Source organism: Anopheles funestus, chromosome 3RL (assembly GCF_943734845.2).
Source record: "Anopheles funestus chromosome 3RL, idAnoFuneDA-416_04, whole genome shotgun sequence".
In the NCBI taxonomy this organism is placed as follows: Eukaryota; Metazoa; Arthropoda; class Insecta; order Diptera; family Culicidae; genus Anopheles; species Anopheles funestus.
The window spans coordinates 7,948,339-7,962,039 of record NC_064599.1 but is presented as its reverse complement, the minus strand read 5'-3'; the positions used below and the strand labels follow the sequence as shown (position 1 = coordinate 7,962,039).

The following is a 13,701-nucleotide window of genomic DNA, read 5'->3' as shown; positions in this document are numbered from 1 at the left end:
AATGTCATGCACGCTGTCAGGGCGATATGTCAACGTGTTGTTACCGGAGGTGGAATGCAAGCATTTTGAGGCCGTATTTTTACCAAACAATTTGCTGAGTAAAATCATCTATCGTCGCTTTATCGCACTCTGTTTCATAGGCAGCTTATTGCATTTACCATGAACAGGTAGCGTAGCAAACATCCACGACCGAAAGAGGCAAGGCCATAACGATCGGTGCAGAAATTCAATGTACTGATAGGTTCGGCTTCTTCCTCGTGGTAGACATTAGGTGCAAATATAATGGAAGATGAAGACGATCCCGTCGTGGAAGAGGTAAGTGTTTTTTGGCGACATGTAGCTCGTTAAGATGACGAAATTTTCCTCCTCCCACCTGTACATTTCCGCAGATTCCTGTACATTTATCAAAAGCGCTAGCAGAAAATTTGTACGTTCTTCAGTATCCGCTAAAATCAGCGACAACAACGTTCGATGACGGCCGGGTGGTGAATTGTTGCGTGAAGCCCATCAATCAACAGGTAAGGGAAAGGTGTTGTGCATACCGAGTAGTGCAGGAATCTCAGGGGAATCGAAAGATGGCAAAGCTTAATATTATGCTTCTCTTATTTAGATAAAGGTAGACTATGCACTGAACACAGCATCCAAGAACTATGATGCCTTCAAGGGGGAACAATTTGCCCTGGCCGCCGATGGGAAGCAGCGGGATAAAACCCAAAAACTTACGTTCCGCAGCGGAACCATGGACAAACAGTCGTTCCTGAGCACGAAACCGATCGAGGATGTGAGCCGCTACCTGGTGTGCGTGATCCAGGACGGGGAGGTGCATGCGACCCCGCTGAAAGGTATCGTGTCGATGCGGCAGATGTTTTCCTACTTCGACAAACAGGACAAGCGCACAAAGGCGGAACAGAAGGCAGAACAGGATGCGGACGGTGCTGCCGAGGATGAGGAACTGACGCAGGTGACCGTCAAGTTTGCTCGGTTAGAAAACGAAAAGGTGCGCAAGGCGCGTGAGAAATCCTTCAACTATCTCTCTAAAATGGAAGCGGAAGAACCGTGGTGCGAAACGTTTTGGCACGAGAAAAGCTCTGCTACGGCGGAACTCGAGAGACAGAAGCTGTTCGGTGGTACCAGTGCCAGTGGAAGCGGAAGACTAGAGACGGATAATGCCGCGCTCAACGTTAAACCGGTCGAGTACATGGATATGTTAATCAGCAAGGAGAAGACGGACCGAAACATCGATTCGCTTCTGCCCAGTCAGGTCGTGTGTATGCACAAGCTAAAGCAGCTCACCCTACAGGAACAGCTAAAAGTCATTCTCACCGATGGTAAGAACCACATTGACTGCGTGACTGTGTACCCCAAGCTTATCCATCTCCTCTGTTCACAGCAAAAGTAATCACGTCGCAACAAATACTCGATTTGCTGCCGGATCGAACGTTAGCACCGGAGAAGGTGCGACGATTGTTGCCCCAGGTTGGATGGTTGATACGGGGCAACTGGGTCATACAGTCGGAGTACATCTACCCCGACGGTAGCGTGTCCGGTACGAATGGCGTCGCGGCGGAACAGATGCGCAAAGCACGCGACTACATTATGTTCCGCTTTACGAAATGTGATAAACTGGAGCGGCACCAGCTGGTAGCCATAACGCAACTGCCGGCCGAAGAAATTCGAGAAATTTTGTCCACGATAGCGAAGCTAAACGCGGCCGACCGTACCTGGAGCATGCTGTTGCCACCGAACGAAGGTTTCCAGTGTGTGGACGAACAGGAGATCAGTGATCGGCAGGGCGCGTTCTGGACGGCACGGTCCGATAAATTTATCGAGATGGAACGGAACAGCAGTGCGTCCACATCGAAACGGGTACGGAAGCGTTCGACTCGCGATAGTTAGCTGGCTAGAATGGGGCACAGTTTCGGTATTCCGTAGGCTGGAATCAGTTCCTCAGTTGCTTACAGCCGATCCGGGTGGCTAGGCGCTGGAATCCAGCTACGGAGACGGAAGGAATCACCCCAAATCCGGAACTAGATATTGTATAAACACACACACACACACACGTATTTGCTTTAAGTTCGTTGGGTGGTGCGCGCATAGCGGCGAGGGTTTTTTTTTCTTGGCGTGAGATGATGCTCGTTTCGGAAGGCTTCCCCCGATCCTCGATACACCCGGTTCCTGCCAGGCCAATATGTTTAAGTTTTTAATTTATACGAAATACACGTAATTCACTCACGGAGTTATCGGAATCATCGAAACAGGTTGTGCATGTTCATTTACGATGAAATTAAACGCATCGTAGCGTCCTTAATGTCGCCATACATTTCATCCCGATTGGATGGTTTTACGTGGAACATTTGACAGATTTTGTTTCGCTTTAGCCGCTCGATTACATCGATTCCGGCCGATTTCAGTGGCACAGTGGCGATGAAACGCAACTTTCCGATGTCGACTTCCTTCACGATCCCATTCATGCGCTCTTGAAAGGTTCGCGATTTTAACTCCATTCGTCCGATCTCATCCAGCAGTAACACTCCCTTCGTTATAATCTCCGCAGAGTGTCTTTCGTCCAAGGCAGGGATGGCGAGTCGTTCGAACTCATTAAGGGAAACCGAATAACGTCCAACGGTAGGATTGTTCGAATGGCTCACATTCGTTCGGGCCAATGGTGCCCGTTGACCTTCGAATGTCACCACATCAAATCCGATTCGATCGCCTGATTCGCGAACCTCTTCCGTATAGAAACCGGCAACGGGAACGTTGTGCTTCCGCAACTCCACACTCAGCTTACGCATGATGGTAGTTTTACCAACTCCTGCGGAAGTGGAGCAGAAAAATGAACTGAATAAATATATTCTTATTTATAGCAGGCCACGATAGCTACCTACCCGGCATACCGCTCACCAGTATAAGGCTCATTTCGAATGATGGATCAAAATCGAACGGACCTGATGAAAGGGAATAAAAAAAGCAACGAAGAAGGCTACGTTAAGTCTTTAGTTCCATGCGATAGGAATACAGTAAACTTTCTGTAGTGAATAAAGACTCTTTTCGGATTACAAATAGAGTTGGTGTTAAGTGCGCCATGCAAAGAAGAATATCTATGTGTGTTTCTTTGTTGTTTCGTTATTACAAAAGCTTAAATTTATTTTATACGATCGCGACGCTTGTTTCCACAGTTTCTATCTATTATACTTTTTTAGTTCATTTCGTTATTTACATATTTCCTCCCTTTCAAATCATCCGTCAACATTCCTACCAGTTCTAACGTGCTCGGAAAAATGATTTTTGTTTTCTATTTGTCTACCGTATGATGAGCTCGATCCTACCGCAGCGGCAGATAACGTAACAATTGAAACCCGAAAAAGAAACAAAAAATAAGAGCTTTGGAACTCCTTTGAACATAACCTCATTTGGATCGCAGGAACCGCAGGAACCGAAGAAACCTTAACTGGACTGCTACGATTGCCCCAGATGCTTTAATATCTTCACACCGTAAAGAACAATAAGAGGAAAACGGATTCATGTCCGATGGGTACGGGTCGATATGATTTCACGATCCCCACAGTCGACAAAATGAATAATTAGATTAATCGCTATCAATCCTACGCTAATGCAGATGTGTACGCGAGTGAACGTTTAAATGAGATGTTGGAGATGTGTCATCTCTCCGCCAACCGTCACCACTACCATCCAGCTCAGCATTCCATGGCGAGCGAGTTGGAATTTTCGTTAAATTCGGGCATTTCGGTCGCTGGCATCGCAATACTATTCTCATCGTGCACCAGATCCGGTGGATGCGAGGAAGCACTGTTCGATTCACCGTCCATCCCATGATCATTGTTGTCACCGTTAGTGGCCATCTCGTCCGACGGTCCGACTTCCTCTCCGTCCATCATCCCATTCGATGGACCGCCTGCCACACCATTCACCGGGGCATCATCCCAATTAATCTTGAAGCGTGTCACACGCGGCTTCGACGCCAGTATATTGCGCGTCATCTTATGGAACAATGGTTTCGGTGGTGGGTTTTCACGCATCTCCACGTCCGCGTACTCGTTGTTGATGAAGTAACCGACGCGGACAAACTCTTGCCCACGGTAGGAGCAGGTCAGCAATACCACCGTCACACCGACCGCGTCCTGCTCCGGGATGCGGCTGACGTTCGGTGGATCTGCTTGAAACACGAAAATGTGCCGGCCCTCCGGTACCGGGCCAACGTAGATCGTATCCAGCACCTGATCGAACTCCTCCGATTCGGCCGACCCGACGTAGATCATCTTCCACTCGAGGTCCTCCTTTAGCTCCTCGATACACTCAAACGTCAGCTCGAACTGGAACGGGTTCAGGAAGCTACTGGGATTATCCAGCACTACGACGTTGGTGATGTGCACTTTGGCCATCGTGTATCAGTGCGTTGCTTGTGTGGATCCGTCTGCCACGCTCGTGCTTGTGCCAAACTTCGAAACCGGAACACCCGCAGGTAGGCCCGAATTCAGTACGTGACGCGATATCTTCTAGAATTATCCTCCCCGGCACCTTGCTTACACACGCAAGCAGTACAAACAAATAGTGCCGCAAGATTCGCGAACTGTTACGTTTTTATCGTCCGGCGGGCTGGTATGTGCGGAAAACTATCACACCACGGGTAATATTTAATGAGAATAAGTGAGACTTCACACAACAGCCGAATAGTACTATTTTTTACCTTCGAGAAAAACTACACGCGACTGCACAAAGGAACGAACAAAACATCAACATACGCTCAGCAATTTTCCCGCTCTGCCTACTTCATATGGCTTTCTGCTGTTTGGCCAAGGTTAATAGAAGTCATATGCAAAACGAATCAAATCTAAAACTGCACTCTGACAGTTGGTGTACACGCATTGGGACAAAACATTTGGGCCATTATGAGGAAAATTTGCACATTCCAATAATATGTCGTTTTCGACAAGGGGTAAATGCTATTTATGGAGAGAAAATCCCATTTTCCGCATCATTGTCCATAGTCTACAAACAAATCAGTAGCATATTTTAGTAGTCTCGTTTTCGCCACACGGCATATAGTAGAGTTGACGTTTTAGATCAGTTTGGGCGACACATGAACGATGGCGGTTGTTTGAAAGTATTTGAATATCTAACGCTGATTTTCTTTCCACTCACCAATTTCTTTCGTATGCAGACCGTACACTTTCGCACATCCATTTCAATATGCCAGCTATTTATTCGCACTGCTTTATTGCGTATATGCGTCCGCTATGCAAAGTTCTATTTCATCAGTAACTTCTATTTGTGTATTTCAAATCATTGGTTGCATCCGAACTGATTCGTACGCAAAAACAAAGGGCTAGCGAGCTCTAAGGCATGCTACCTTAAATTCGCCCAAGCGTGTCCATCGTAAAATTATCCTATTTTTTTTATTTGTTCTTTGCTCCATTAGCTTGCGGGTACTGGCGCTGAAGAACCGAATTCGTCTTCCTTTTTTTTTGCCCCACGCCAACGGTTTCTATCATTTCTAAAGTTTCGCATTATCATTACTTTTTTTTGTAGTGTAATATTTTACTATGCTATGGTTCTCCTGCATGCATCATTCAACTAATACAAACATCATCATTATCGTCAGCCAGTAATTGCCGTTCTGCGATGAGGTGGTGGAATATAATTGTGTTTTGCACTGCTAATGTTAATTTTTGTTGTGTTCTTTTGTGTTGTTTTGATTTTTATCGATTGCATGCCGCACATGTTTGCTGCAATCTGCGCACACACCTCATAACCGGACGCATACATTAGTACGTACGAAAGTAAAGAGGTTAATACACTTGCAATACTGTTCCACAAGGAAGTGCAACAATTCATAAGACGGAGACACTATCCTAAAAACCATATGGTTGTTCCATGCACCTTCTCTCATTGGCTTCCGTTGTGCATGGTTCGATTAAGTAAACATGCGGAGAAGGTCTTTTGTTTTTACTTGATTGTACTACCCAGCGATAGCCTTTTTGCTCGTTCAAGGATTGAAGTAACGGAACCAAACAACCCGCCTATTACATTCGTTTAGCGAGAAGTGAAAAGGATCAGCCCGTTTCCATTATACATACTTTTCTTGTCATTTCCCCAAATCTGCCGGAAGAAGGTGAGAAATTTCCTTACCGATTGTTGCAAAGCACTGTGTACAAGGATCCGAGCAATCGTGAATCTTCGTATATCGTGATAAAAGATAGATGATTCATTCTCATTAAACTAAAACGATCTTTGCTCTCTTCCGTTACACCTTAAAGATTGACCGTGTTGTTGAAGCGCTATGGTTACACACGCTTGTAAAACTAAGCTCCAATAACATAACACTGTTGCCCACTGCTATTCATTAGGGTGGGGCGAACAATTGATAAAGTTCTTGTTTGGCTCCTTCCTCTTCTGTCACTGTTATCCTGCTACAACACCGATTCGGTGCCGATTTGTGTAACGCACCTAACCGGAACCGGCTATAAGTTAGTAGAGTAACCATCTAAAACGATAAATATAGAGATATAGGGTACAAACGGTACAACGATATAGTTTGAGCCCAGGCACCACACCCACCCACCCCAGTGGGATCCGATGCGATGAAATTCGTTTAAAAATCTCTTGCGTCTCCTTCTTGTAACCTTCTATTAACTGTTTTTTTTATCATTTTGCACCCGGCAAATAAGAACACTTTCTGCGGATTAAAAAGGAACGTATTGGATACAAAAACAAAACAAAAAAAACGTCTGCACATTGAATTTGTGTTTGCTGTATCCTGGATTCGTACCCTTCGTTCCCTTCCTTCAGCTACTAAATATATGATGTAAAACTATTCTCATATCATCTGCTCTAATGTTTCTGTTTGTTTTTTTCTTTGTCCTTGTTGTCTCACTCTATATTAATTATGCTGCCTAACTATGCAGCTTCTGTACGTAACACAATTGTGGATTGCACTAAATAAGTATCTCTCTTTGTGTCTCTCTCTCTCTCTGTGTGTGTGGCTGTGTGTCTTGAAACGAGGGCAACTCTCCCGTAACGATCGTGAATGTATTGAACAGATACAGATAAAGAATCGCAGTTCCCTACCTGTTTTGCCTGGGATAAAAGGATAAATGTTACCAACTACTATCAACAATTTGTAAACAAATTCTCATATCCTGCTTCCTTCCCATTACGATGCGCTGTTGTAACTGTCCTTGCACTACGGTTCTCCTACAAAAATCCCACGAACAAAATCAACGAGGAAAAGCTACGACATCCTGTGAAACTCACCAACCGTCCCCAAAAAGATCCTACATACTGTCTGGCGATGATGGGAGGGAACAAAATAGGCGTTCTCGCCTATTGTTGATGATGTTTTCACTGTATCGCATCGTGATGGTGCTTGCACTGGCAGTACAAATTGCGCAATGGCGATCCGGTTCCGGTTACGTAGCTTTCCAACAAACTGCAAGCAGCAGGTGGCATTCCAGACAAACTGTACAACCTTTGTGTGGTGCTACCAGCAACACTACCGAACGATGGATCCGTTTCGAGGTTGGTGGATGGGATCTGATTATTGCCCTCCGATTGATGCGACTGATCGTGATCGTCCTGATCGTGCTTGTCTGTACAACGAACAGTAGCAGTAAGCCTGTCCTCGTAACCATCGCGTCTAGCTCGATACAGTTTGCTAGATTGCAGGTTTAACAACATGCTTGAATCGCAACCATGCTCCATCGCAATCGGATGTCCTTTCGCTTGATTCACCAGTCCCGTTTGCCCCTTTGCGTTACTCTTTCTACTCACTACATTCATCGCCACCGTTTCGTTCGACTGCCGCTCGCTAGTATTGCGCGTTCCGATCATGGATGGTATAAGGGCTTTGCTACAATTTAAAGGATTTGTCTGTCAGACAGTAACTTTTGGCAATGCATCATCATTCGATGCTGTTTGATTGTGCTGATCAAGCAGGGAACCTGTGGGAAAGGAAAGAAATGAAATTAAAGTGGCACGCTTTTGTGTACGAATGTATTATTTGAAGTGCTTACCAGATTCTACATCGTTCCCGCTTCTGGAACTTCTTTGGCGGCATAGGAATGGGGAAGGTGTTGGTGATGATGGTTGATTCTGTAAAAGTGTTTAAAACAAAAACATTAAAAACCATTTACATTTACTTTTTAACACGAAAAGGACAACCGTACAAAAACACAACAAAAGTACAACAAATTTTGGTTCACAAACGGTTCCATAAGGTTTTATTACAATCATTTCAGTTGTTTCTTTTTCTTTCGATCACTGTTAGAATGTGTGTGTGTGTGTTATGAGGAAGATTAGATCGTGTCTAATGCTTGCTACTACCAAGTAACGGATACGGGCACGTTCGCTCTACAACGTGTGTTTAGGTATTTTGAATAATCGAAAGGAAAGGATCGAGCTGCGCAATGCTGTTAGTTAGATGAATGATGATAGATTAGGTTTTAGTGGCATTGATAGAATATATAATATATAGTAATATGATGAATACACTGTTCTCTCTCTCTCTCTCTCTCTCTCTCTCTCTCTCTCAAGTCTCTCGATTTTTTGTTGTTGTTGTTGTTCTATTCTCTATGTGAATGATTTTGGAAGGATTCTAATGTTATCGTTTATTTTATTTTGCCGGTTCTCGCTGGATGGGGGACCGACACTAATGTTCCTGTTTTCCGCTCGTTTTTCGTTTTTCTTCTCTTTCTTCTCTCTATTTATTGCATACTATATTTCGTCCCAGACCACCACGTCCCAATCGCCATTGTCCTGGGAACGTAAAATAATTTTCAACGCACACAGCAACAGGATCGGTACATCCGCTCATCCATCATCTTCATCACAAAAAGGACACAATCTTGTTTGCAGCGGATTCATTCTTCAGTCGATTTGTTCTCTCTAGGAAACGTTTATATATAAATACGAATAGAGTTTGATAGGTTTAGCTCTGTGGTTTAAATCTGTATGGTATTTTCTTTTTTTTCCTCTCTTTGTTAAAGTATTATTTGATTCAGCCTTTAATAGTGTTTTCATGTTTTTCGTTTTTCTTTCTGCCATTTTCCCAACCGCACAACACAACTCACTCAGTGCACCACACTTATACAATACGTTACGCGCTTGATAAACATAATTATGATAGCTCAACAAAATAACAGAATTTATAAAACGCCTATTATGCTTCCATATTCTTTAGCACATAAAATAAACACTCTGTTCGCGTAGGGTTTCGCTCTGCGCTTGTGATAATAGTTCAACATCTATCTGCCATTACCGGTCGTCAACTTTTATCGCACAGAAACCAACTGTTCCGGTGTACTGCTAATGTACTACGGGTAAAGTAGAAAAGAATTCCGAGCCCGCAGCCCATCCACACGGTTAAAGGGAGCAATAAAATATATAGTTCTAAATGATCCGAATAAGAAATGTGTGAGAACATCAACGATTAGTACTTTCAAGTACAACGGACAATTTGTAGCAGTGATAGAGAGAACGGACACACACGTGGGTTTTTTTTTCTCGCGTTTATCATTCTTCTTTCTATAGTATATTCTTCTACCTTTATGTATGTATATATATATACTTCTGTGTTACAGCCTATCGCATGAATGCAACGTTATATTACTTTCGTGTATTATTCCTCTTTTTCGCATCAATCAAAGTCTTTTAATTGCAATAATTCGTCATACCGGCTCATCTTCGTGCTTCCCACCGCTTCCATTCTGTTGAGCTTTCGTTCGGTTTCAAAGTTAACTTACATACGGTATCGCTTGCCACTGGTCGCCAACCGATCGTGGCGGGCGTGTGTGGTGTTTCATCGTCTACCAGGCCTTTCTGTTGCACCGGAGCGTCACGGGCACACCGCTTACAAAAAGTCTGTTTCATCATCACAGCTAAAAAACGCATCTCACAACTTCATCAGTTCCTGTTTTGCTTTGTGTTAAACTATATCATCATATGCGCCCTACACTTCCGGCACTCTCACCTTCTGCTGGCCAATCCAATATATTCCGCCGATCCTTTTTTTACGATAAAATAAAACTAAAACTAATACACAATACACATCCAATAAATCTTCTTCCATCCAACAAATATCTTATTACGGTTCGCTTCTGCCGGTGCCTACACCTTCGGGTGGTGGCCATTGGAACGAGTTTGTTTTTCTTCTTCACCATTGGCTTTTAGTGCATTATCCTCGTAGGAATTACAGTAAAATATAACCTCTCTAATAGTTCTATACGTTTTCCTCTGTCACTCTGTTCTTATTCTACTTTATCCAATAACATCATCTTCTCAATCTCTTTTCTATTCTTGTTGGTTTGGTTTTCTGTGGTTGTATATATATAAATTTCATATAGTTTTATCCGCAATATAGTTGAACTTCATCGTAATACTCTCTTTTTTTAGCAACATATTTGTTTTTTTATCAAGTAGAAGAATAGTAGTAATAAATCGATTTCATACAACGCTCTGTTATCTTTATCATCTGTTTCTGTTTCTTCAAGTATTTTTTCTCGTATCTTTCACCGGTATCTCTCTGTATCTTCGGCTTCTCTTTGCAAGTTTTATCTCCTTTTTTTTCTTGTCCCCTAAAATGGCAGCTTATTTTTGCATGTTTTGTATTAGTTATTTTAATATTATTTCGACCCCTGTTTGTGTGTTCCTTCGCGATATGAAAAATTCTACAAATTTTCAACATTTCCCTTCCTTTTATCTCCACCGCCGGTGCCAAGTTTAATCTGTCTCGCCACCGTTCGTCAGTCAGTTCAGGCTGGAAAAGCTAGTCACTTTGGTGCCTTTTTCACCGGCAACACGTTGCACGTAAACGATCCCATCAACCGTGTACACCGAGTGTAGCAGCCCGAGACGTTTGCGGCGTACCGCTTCTGCCATCAGTTTCTGGTTGTACTTCGTCAGTACCTCGTTAACGAAGAACCGGCGATCGCTGCTGAAACCGATGTCGGACAAACGCAGCACTCGCTTTGCTTGGTACGCACGGTAAAACTGGTCGCGGAGCGTTTTGAACATAAACTCCACCACAATCGGGGCCGGTGCGATCGGTTCTGCTTCAGTACGTCCCACCGGCGAATCGCCTAGATTCTGTCCTCCTCGGGAGGGTACGGCGCCGGTAATGCGCCGGCTTCCACCAGGAACTCGCTGCCGTCGAATGTCCACCTGGGGAATGTCCTGTTCGGTGTATTCGAGTGCACGACACACAGCACGGAAGCACTGTTGCAGATCTTCCCGCTCGCGATGCGGAATGCCGATCAGAAGCAGATCGTTTCGTAGCAGTGCCCGGTCCGTACTGTCAATGTTGAGCTGCACATCGAGATGAATCTGTTCGACACGTTTCCCGAGACGATCGATACGCCGGTGCATGTCTGCCTTGATCTTCACCACGCTGTCCAGCAGCTTGTCTAGCTTCTGCTCGAGCGTAAGCGCAGCCGGTCGTTCCGTCTCTGTCGGTGAAACCAAACCACGACATATATACGAAGGACCGAACGTTGGTATGGGTGTAGCGGTGCGTTCGGGACCGCACAGAACCCCACCACCGTCAGCACTATGCGATGGGAAAGAAACCGGAACCGGTCCAGACTGTAAGGTCCATTCCACGTTAGGGCGTTGCGGCAGATTACCTCCCATCTCCAACGCATCAGTCTTTGCCCTTTGCTCCACCTTCTTCACCTTAAGCAGCTCATACCGAGTGCCGACCGAAACGACCTCACCTTTCGTATCCTGGTGTAGCGGCCGGTCTTTTCTTCTCGCAGGAAGCCCATCTTCCCGCTTATCGGTGGCGGCCTCATCGGTGGAGTTTTCGCTCGTGTTAAGTTCCGGTGCAGCTGCGTCTGCGTGCAGCATCATTTCGTCGTCCCCGGCACCGGCCGTGCCCACCATTCCCATGCCGTCCAGTGGTTCATCTTCGTTACTATTCGCCGTCGGCGTATCGTCGGCAATTGCTATAATTTCCCCGGCTAACGACGAAAACTCTTTCGTTGCCGTGTGATGCAGCAGTGATGCAACTGCAGCCGCCGTCATCGTTGCCGCTGCCGGCCCCGTCGCCCCCGCTGGCTTGGTCCCACCTTGCTCTGCTTCTTCGTCTTGCATCGTCGGTATCAGCATTACCGTCGTATCGCCCGGCCGGTTTTTGTGCAGCAGTATATCATCCTTCCGTAGTTCCACCGGCGCATCACCTTCGTTTGATTGGGTACCGTTCGGTACGGTGGTCGCTTCTTTGGTCGCCTCCCTGATGGCCAACAGTGCCATCAGATCCTTCACCAGCCGGCTATTGTCCCGGTGCACTAGCTCCTTCACCATCACCAGCGAGGCGGTCGATTTACTTTTGCTGCCCAGCTTTTCCAGCCTGCCCGTATCACCCACACTGCAGATCGTACTGCCGACAACGGTGGCCGCCGTCGGTTCCCTTGGTTGTGGCCGCTGTCTGGGGCTTGTTTTCGAAATGATTACCGTTTCACTCATCGCGCCGATATTGTACCATATAATACGCACACACCGAGTCGTACACTTTTCAAACCGTAACCGTCACACCGTTCACCATTGGCCAAAAAAATAAATTGCAAATTTTCCAAAATATCTTCCCCGTGCGGAAACAAAATGGATGTCCCGTTTTATTGGCACGGCAACTTCGTCTATTACACACGGAGCTAGAGCAAGTGCCAATGGAGCGCAAAACACGAAAAGAAAAAAACACACACGGCCAACTTCAATGCCTACTACTACTACTCCCTAGTTTTCCTGTTTCTCCGCACAATGGTTTGCGTGTCCCTTTTTTTGCCCTTCCCGGACAAACACTACTTCAACACAGGAACAGAACCGGGCGGGAGAGAATAGGTCCGTGTGCTTTCACTTTGGGTTGTGTCTCTGTGGCCGTCTAGTCTGGCGCTCGCTAGTGCACTGCCAACTATTGACTCGACTTGTCCCGACTGGTGCTGCTGCCGCTTGCTATTGCACGGCACACTATTACGTTCGTATGCACCGGAAAACCCGAACTGCATACATATGCAGCAACTGCTCGGGAAAAGTGTCTGCTTTCACTGCCACACGCCGCGCGCGCCACGCTGCATGACAGGATGCCGCGCTATATTCGTTTGCGCGCTCGCCCGACCGAACGGTTGGAAAACTTCGAGCAAAGCCGGGATGAAATCAAAGCACTCTGCTTTTCGTTCTTCCCTAAATGCTGGAATGCGTTTTGCTAGTGTGGTTCCGTCCCATGTTCCCTCTTCAGTCTGTCCTGATTTTTCAACACCCATCTTCCCCACTGCAAAAAAGGGACAAACCGCACCCTTCGGTCCACCACGTCCCCTTTCATTCGTTTTCTCATTTTGTTCGGTTCAGGATCGGGGTTCTTCGTTCGTTTCCACCCAAGTCCTTTCAGTCCATTTTGGCCTTTCTTCTAGCCCTTTAACCCGCCGGCGCAGTGCATAAACGGTGCCACAGACGGAACACAAAGCGAGCAAGAAAGAAACAGGGAGTGTGTGAACGCAACGAGTGTGAGTGCAGACGTGTTGGGTAGTAAACAAAGGGTGGTAGAAAAAAAATCCGCCACACACACACACGAACACACAACCAGCCGGTGCACTATTTCCGAACAGGGCAATCTCCCTAGAAGCTACCGGATGTTGTTTATTTACCATCGCGACTGAGTAAATCGATAAAGATACAGGCGTTGTTTTGATAGACACA

The 13,701-nt window shown here is 45.7% G+C and overlaps 2 protein-coding genes across 3 annotated transcripts; one reads left to right on the top strand and one right to left on the bottom strand.

Moving 5' to 3' along the window:
• Nucleotides 1–4: 4 nt before the first annotated feature.
• Nucleotides 5–2,249, top strand: LOC125770673 (DNA-directed RNA polymerase III subunit RPC5). The gene is made up of 4 exons (XM_049440587.1): nt 5–315; nt 390–518; nt 611–1,328; nt 1,391–2,249. The coding sequence occupies exons 1-4, from the start codon at nt 283–285 to the stop codon at nt 1,894–1,896; spliced, it is 1,386 nt and encodes a 461-aa protein (XP_049296544.1). The 5' UTR covers nt 5–282; the 3' UTR covers nt 1,897–2,249.
• Nucleotides 2,250–2,273: 24 nt separating this feature from the next.
• LOC125770714 (histone chaperone asf1) lies at nt 2,274–5,028 on the bottom strand. Of its 2 annotated transcripts, XM_049440659.1 has the most exons (3): nt 4,706–5,028; nt 2,886–2,945; nt 2,274–2,812 (listed from the first exon to the last, which is right to left on the bottom strand). In XM_049440659.1, the coding sequence occupies exons 2-3, from the start codon at nt 2,914–2,916 to the stop codon at nt 2,274–2,276; spliced, it is 570 nt and encodes a 189-aa protein (XP_049296616.1). In that variant the 5' UTR covers nt 2,917–2,945; nt 4,706–5,028. The 2 variants fall into 2 exon arrangements, with proteins under 2 accessions (XP_049296616.1, XP_049296615.1); XM_049440658.1 differs by lacking the exons at nt 2,274–2,812; nt 2,886–2,945 and adding an exon at nt 3,108–4,631 and having other exon boundaries at nt 4,706–4,971.
• Nucleotides 5,029–13,701: the final 8,673 nt, after the last annotated feature.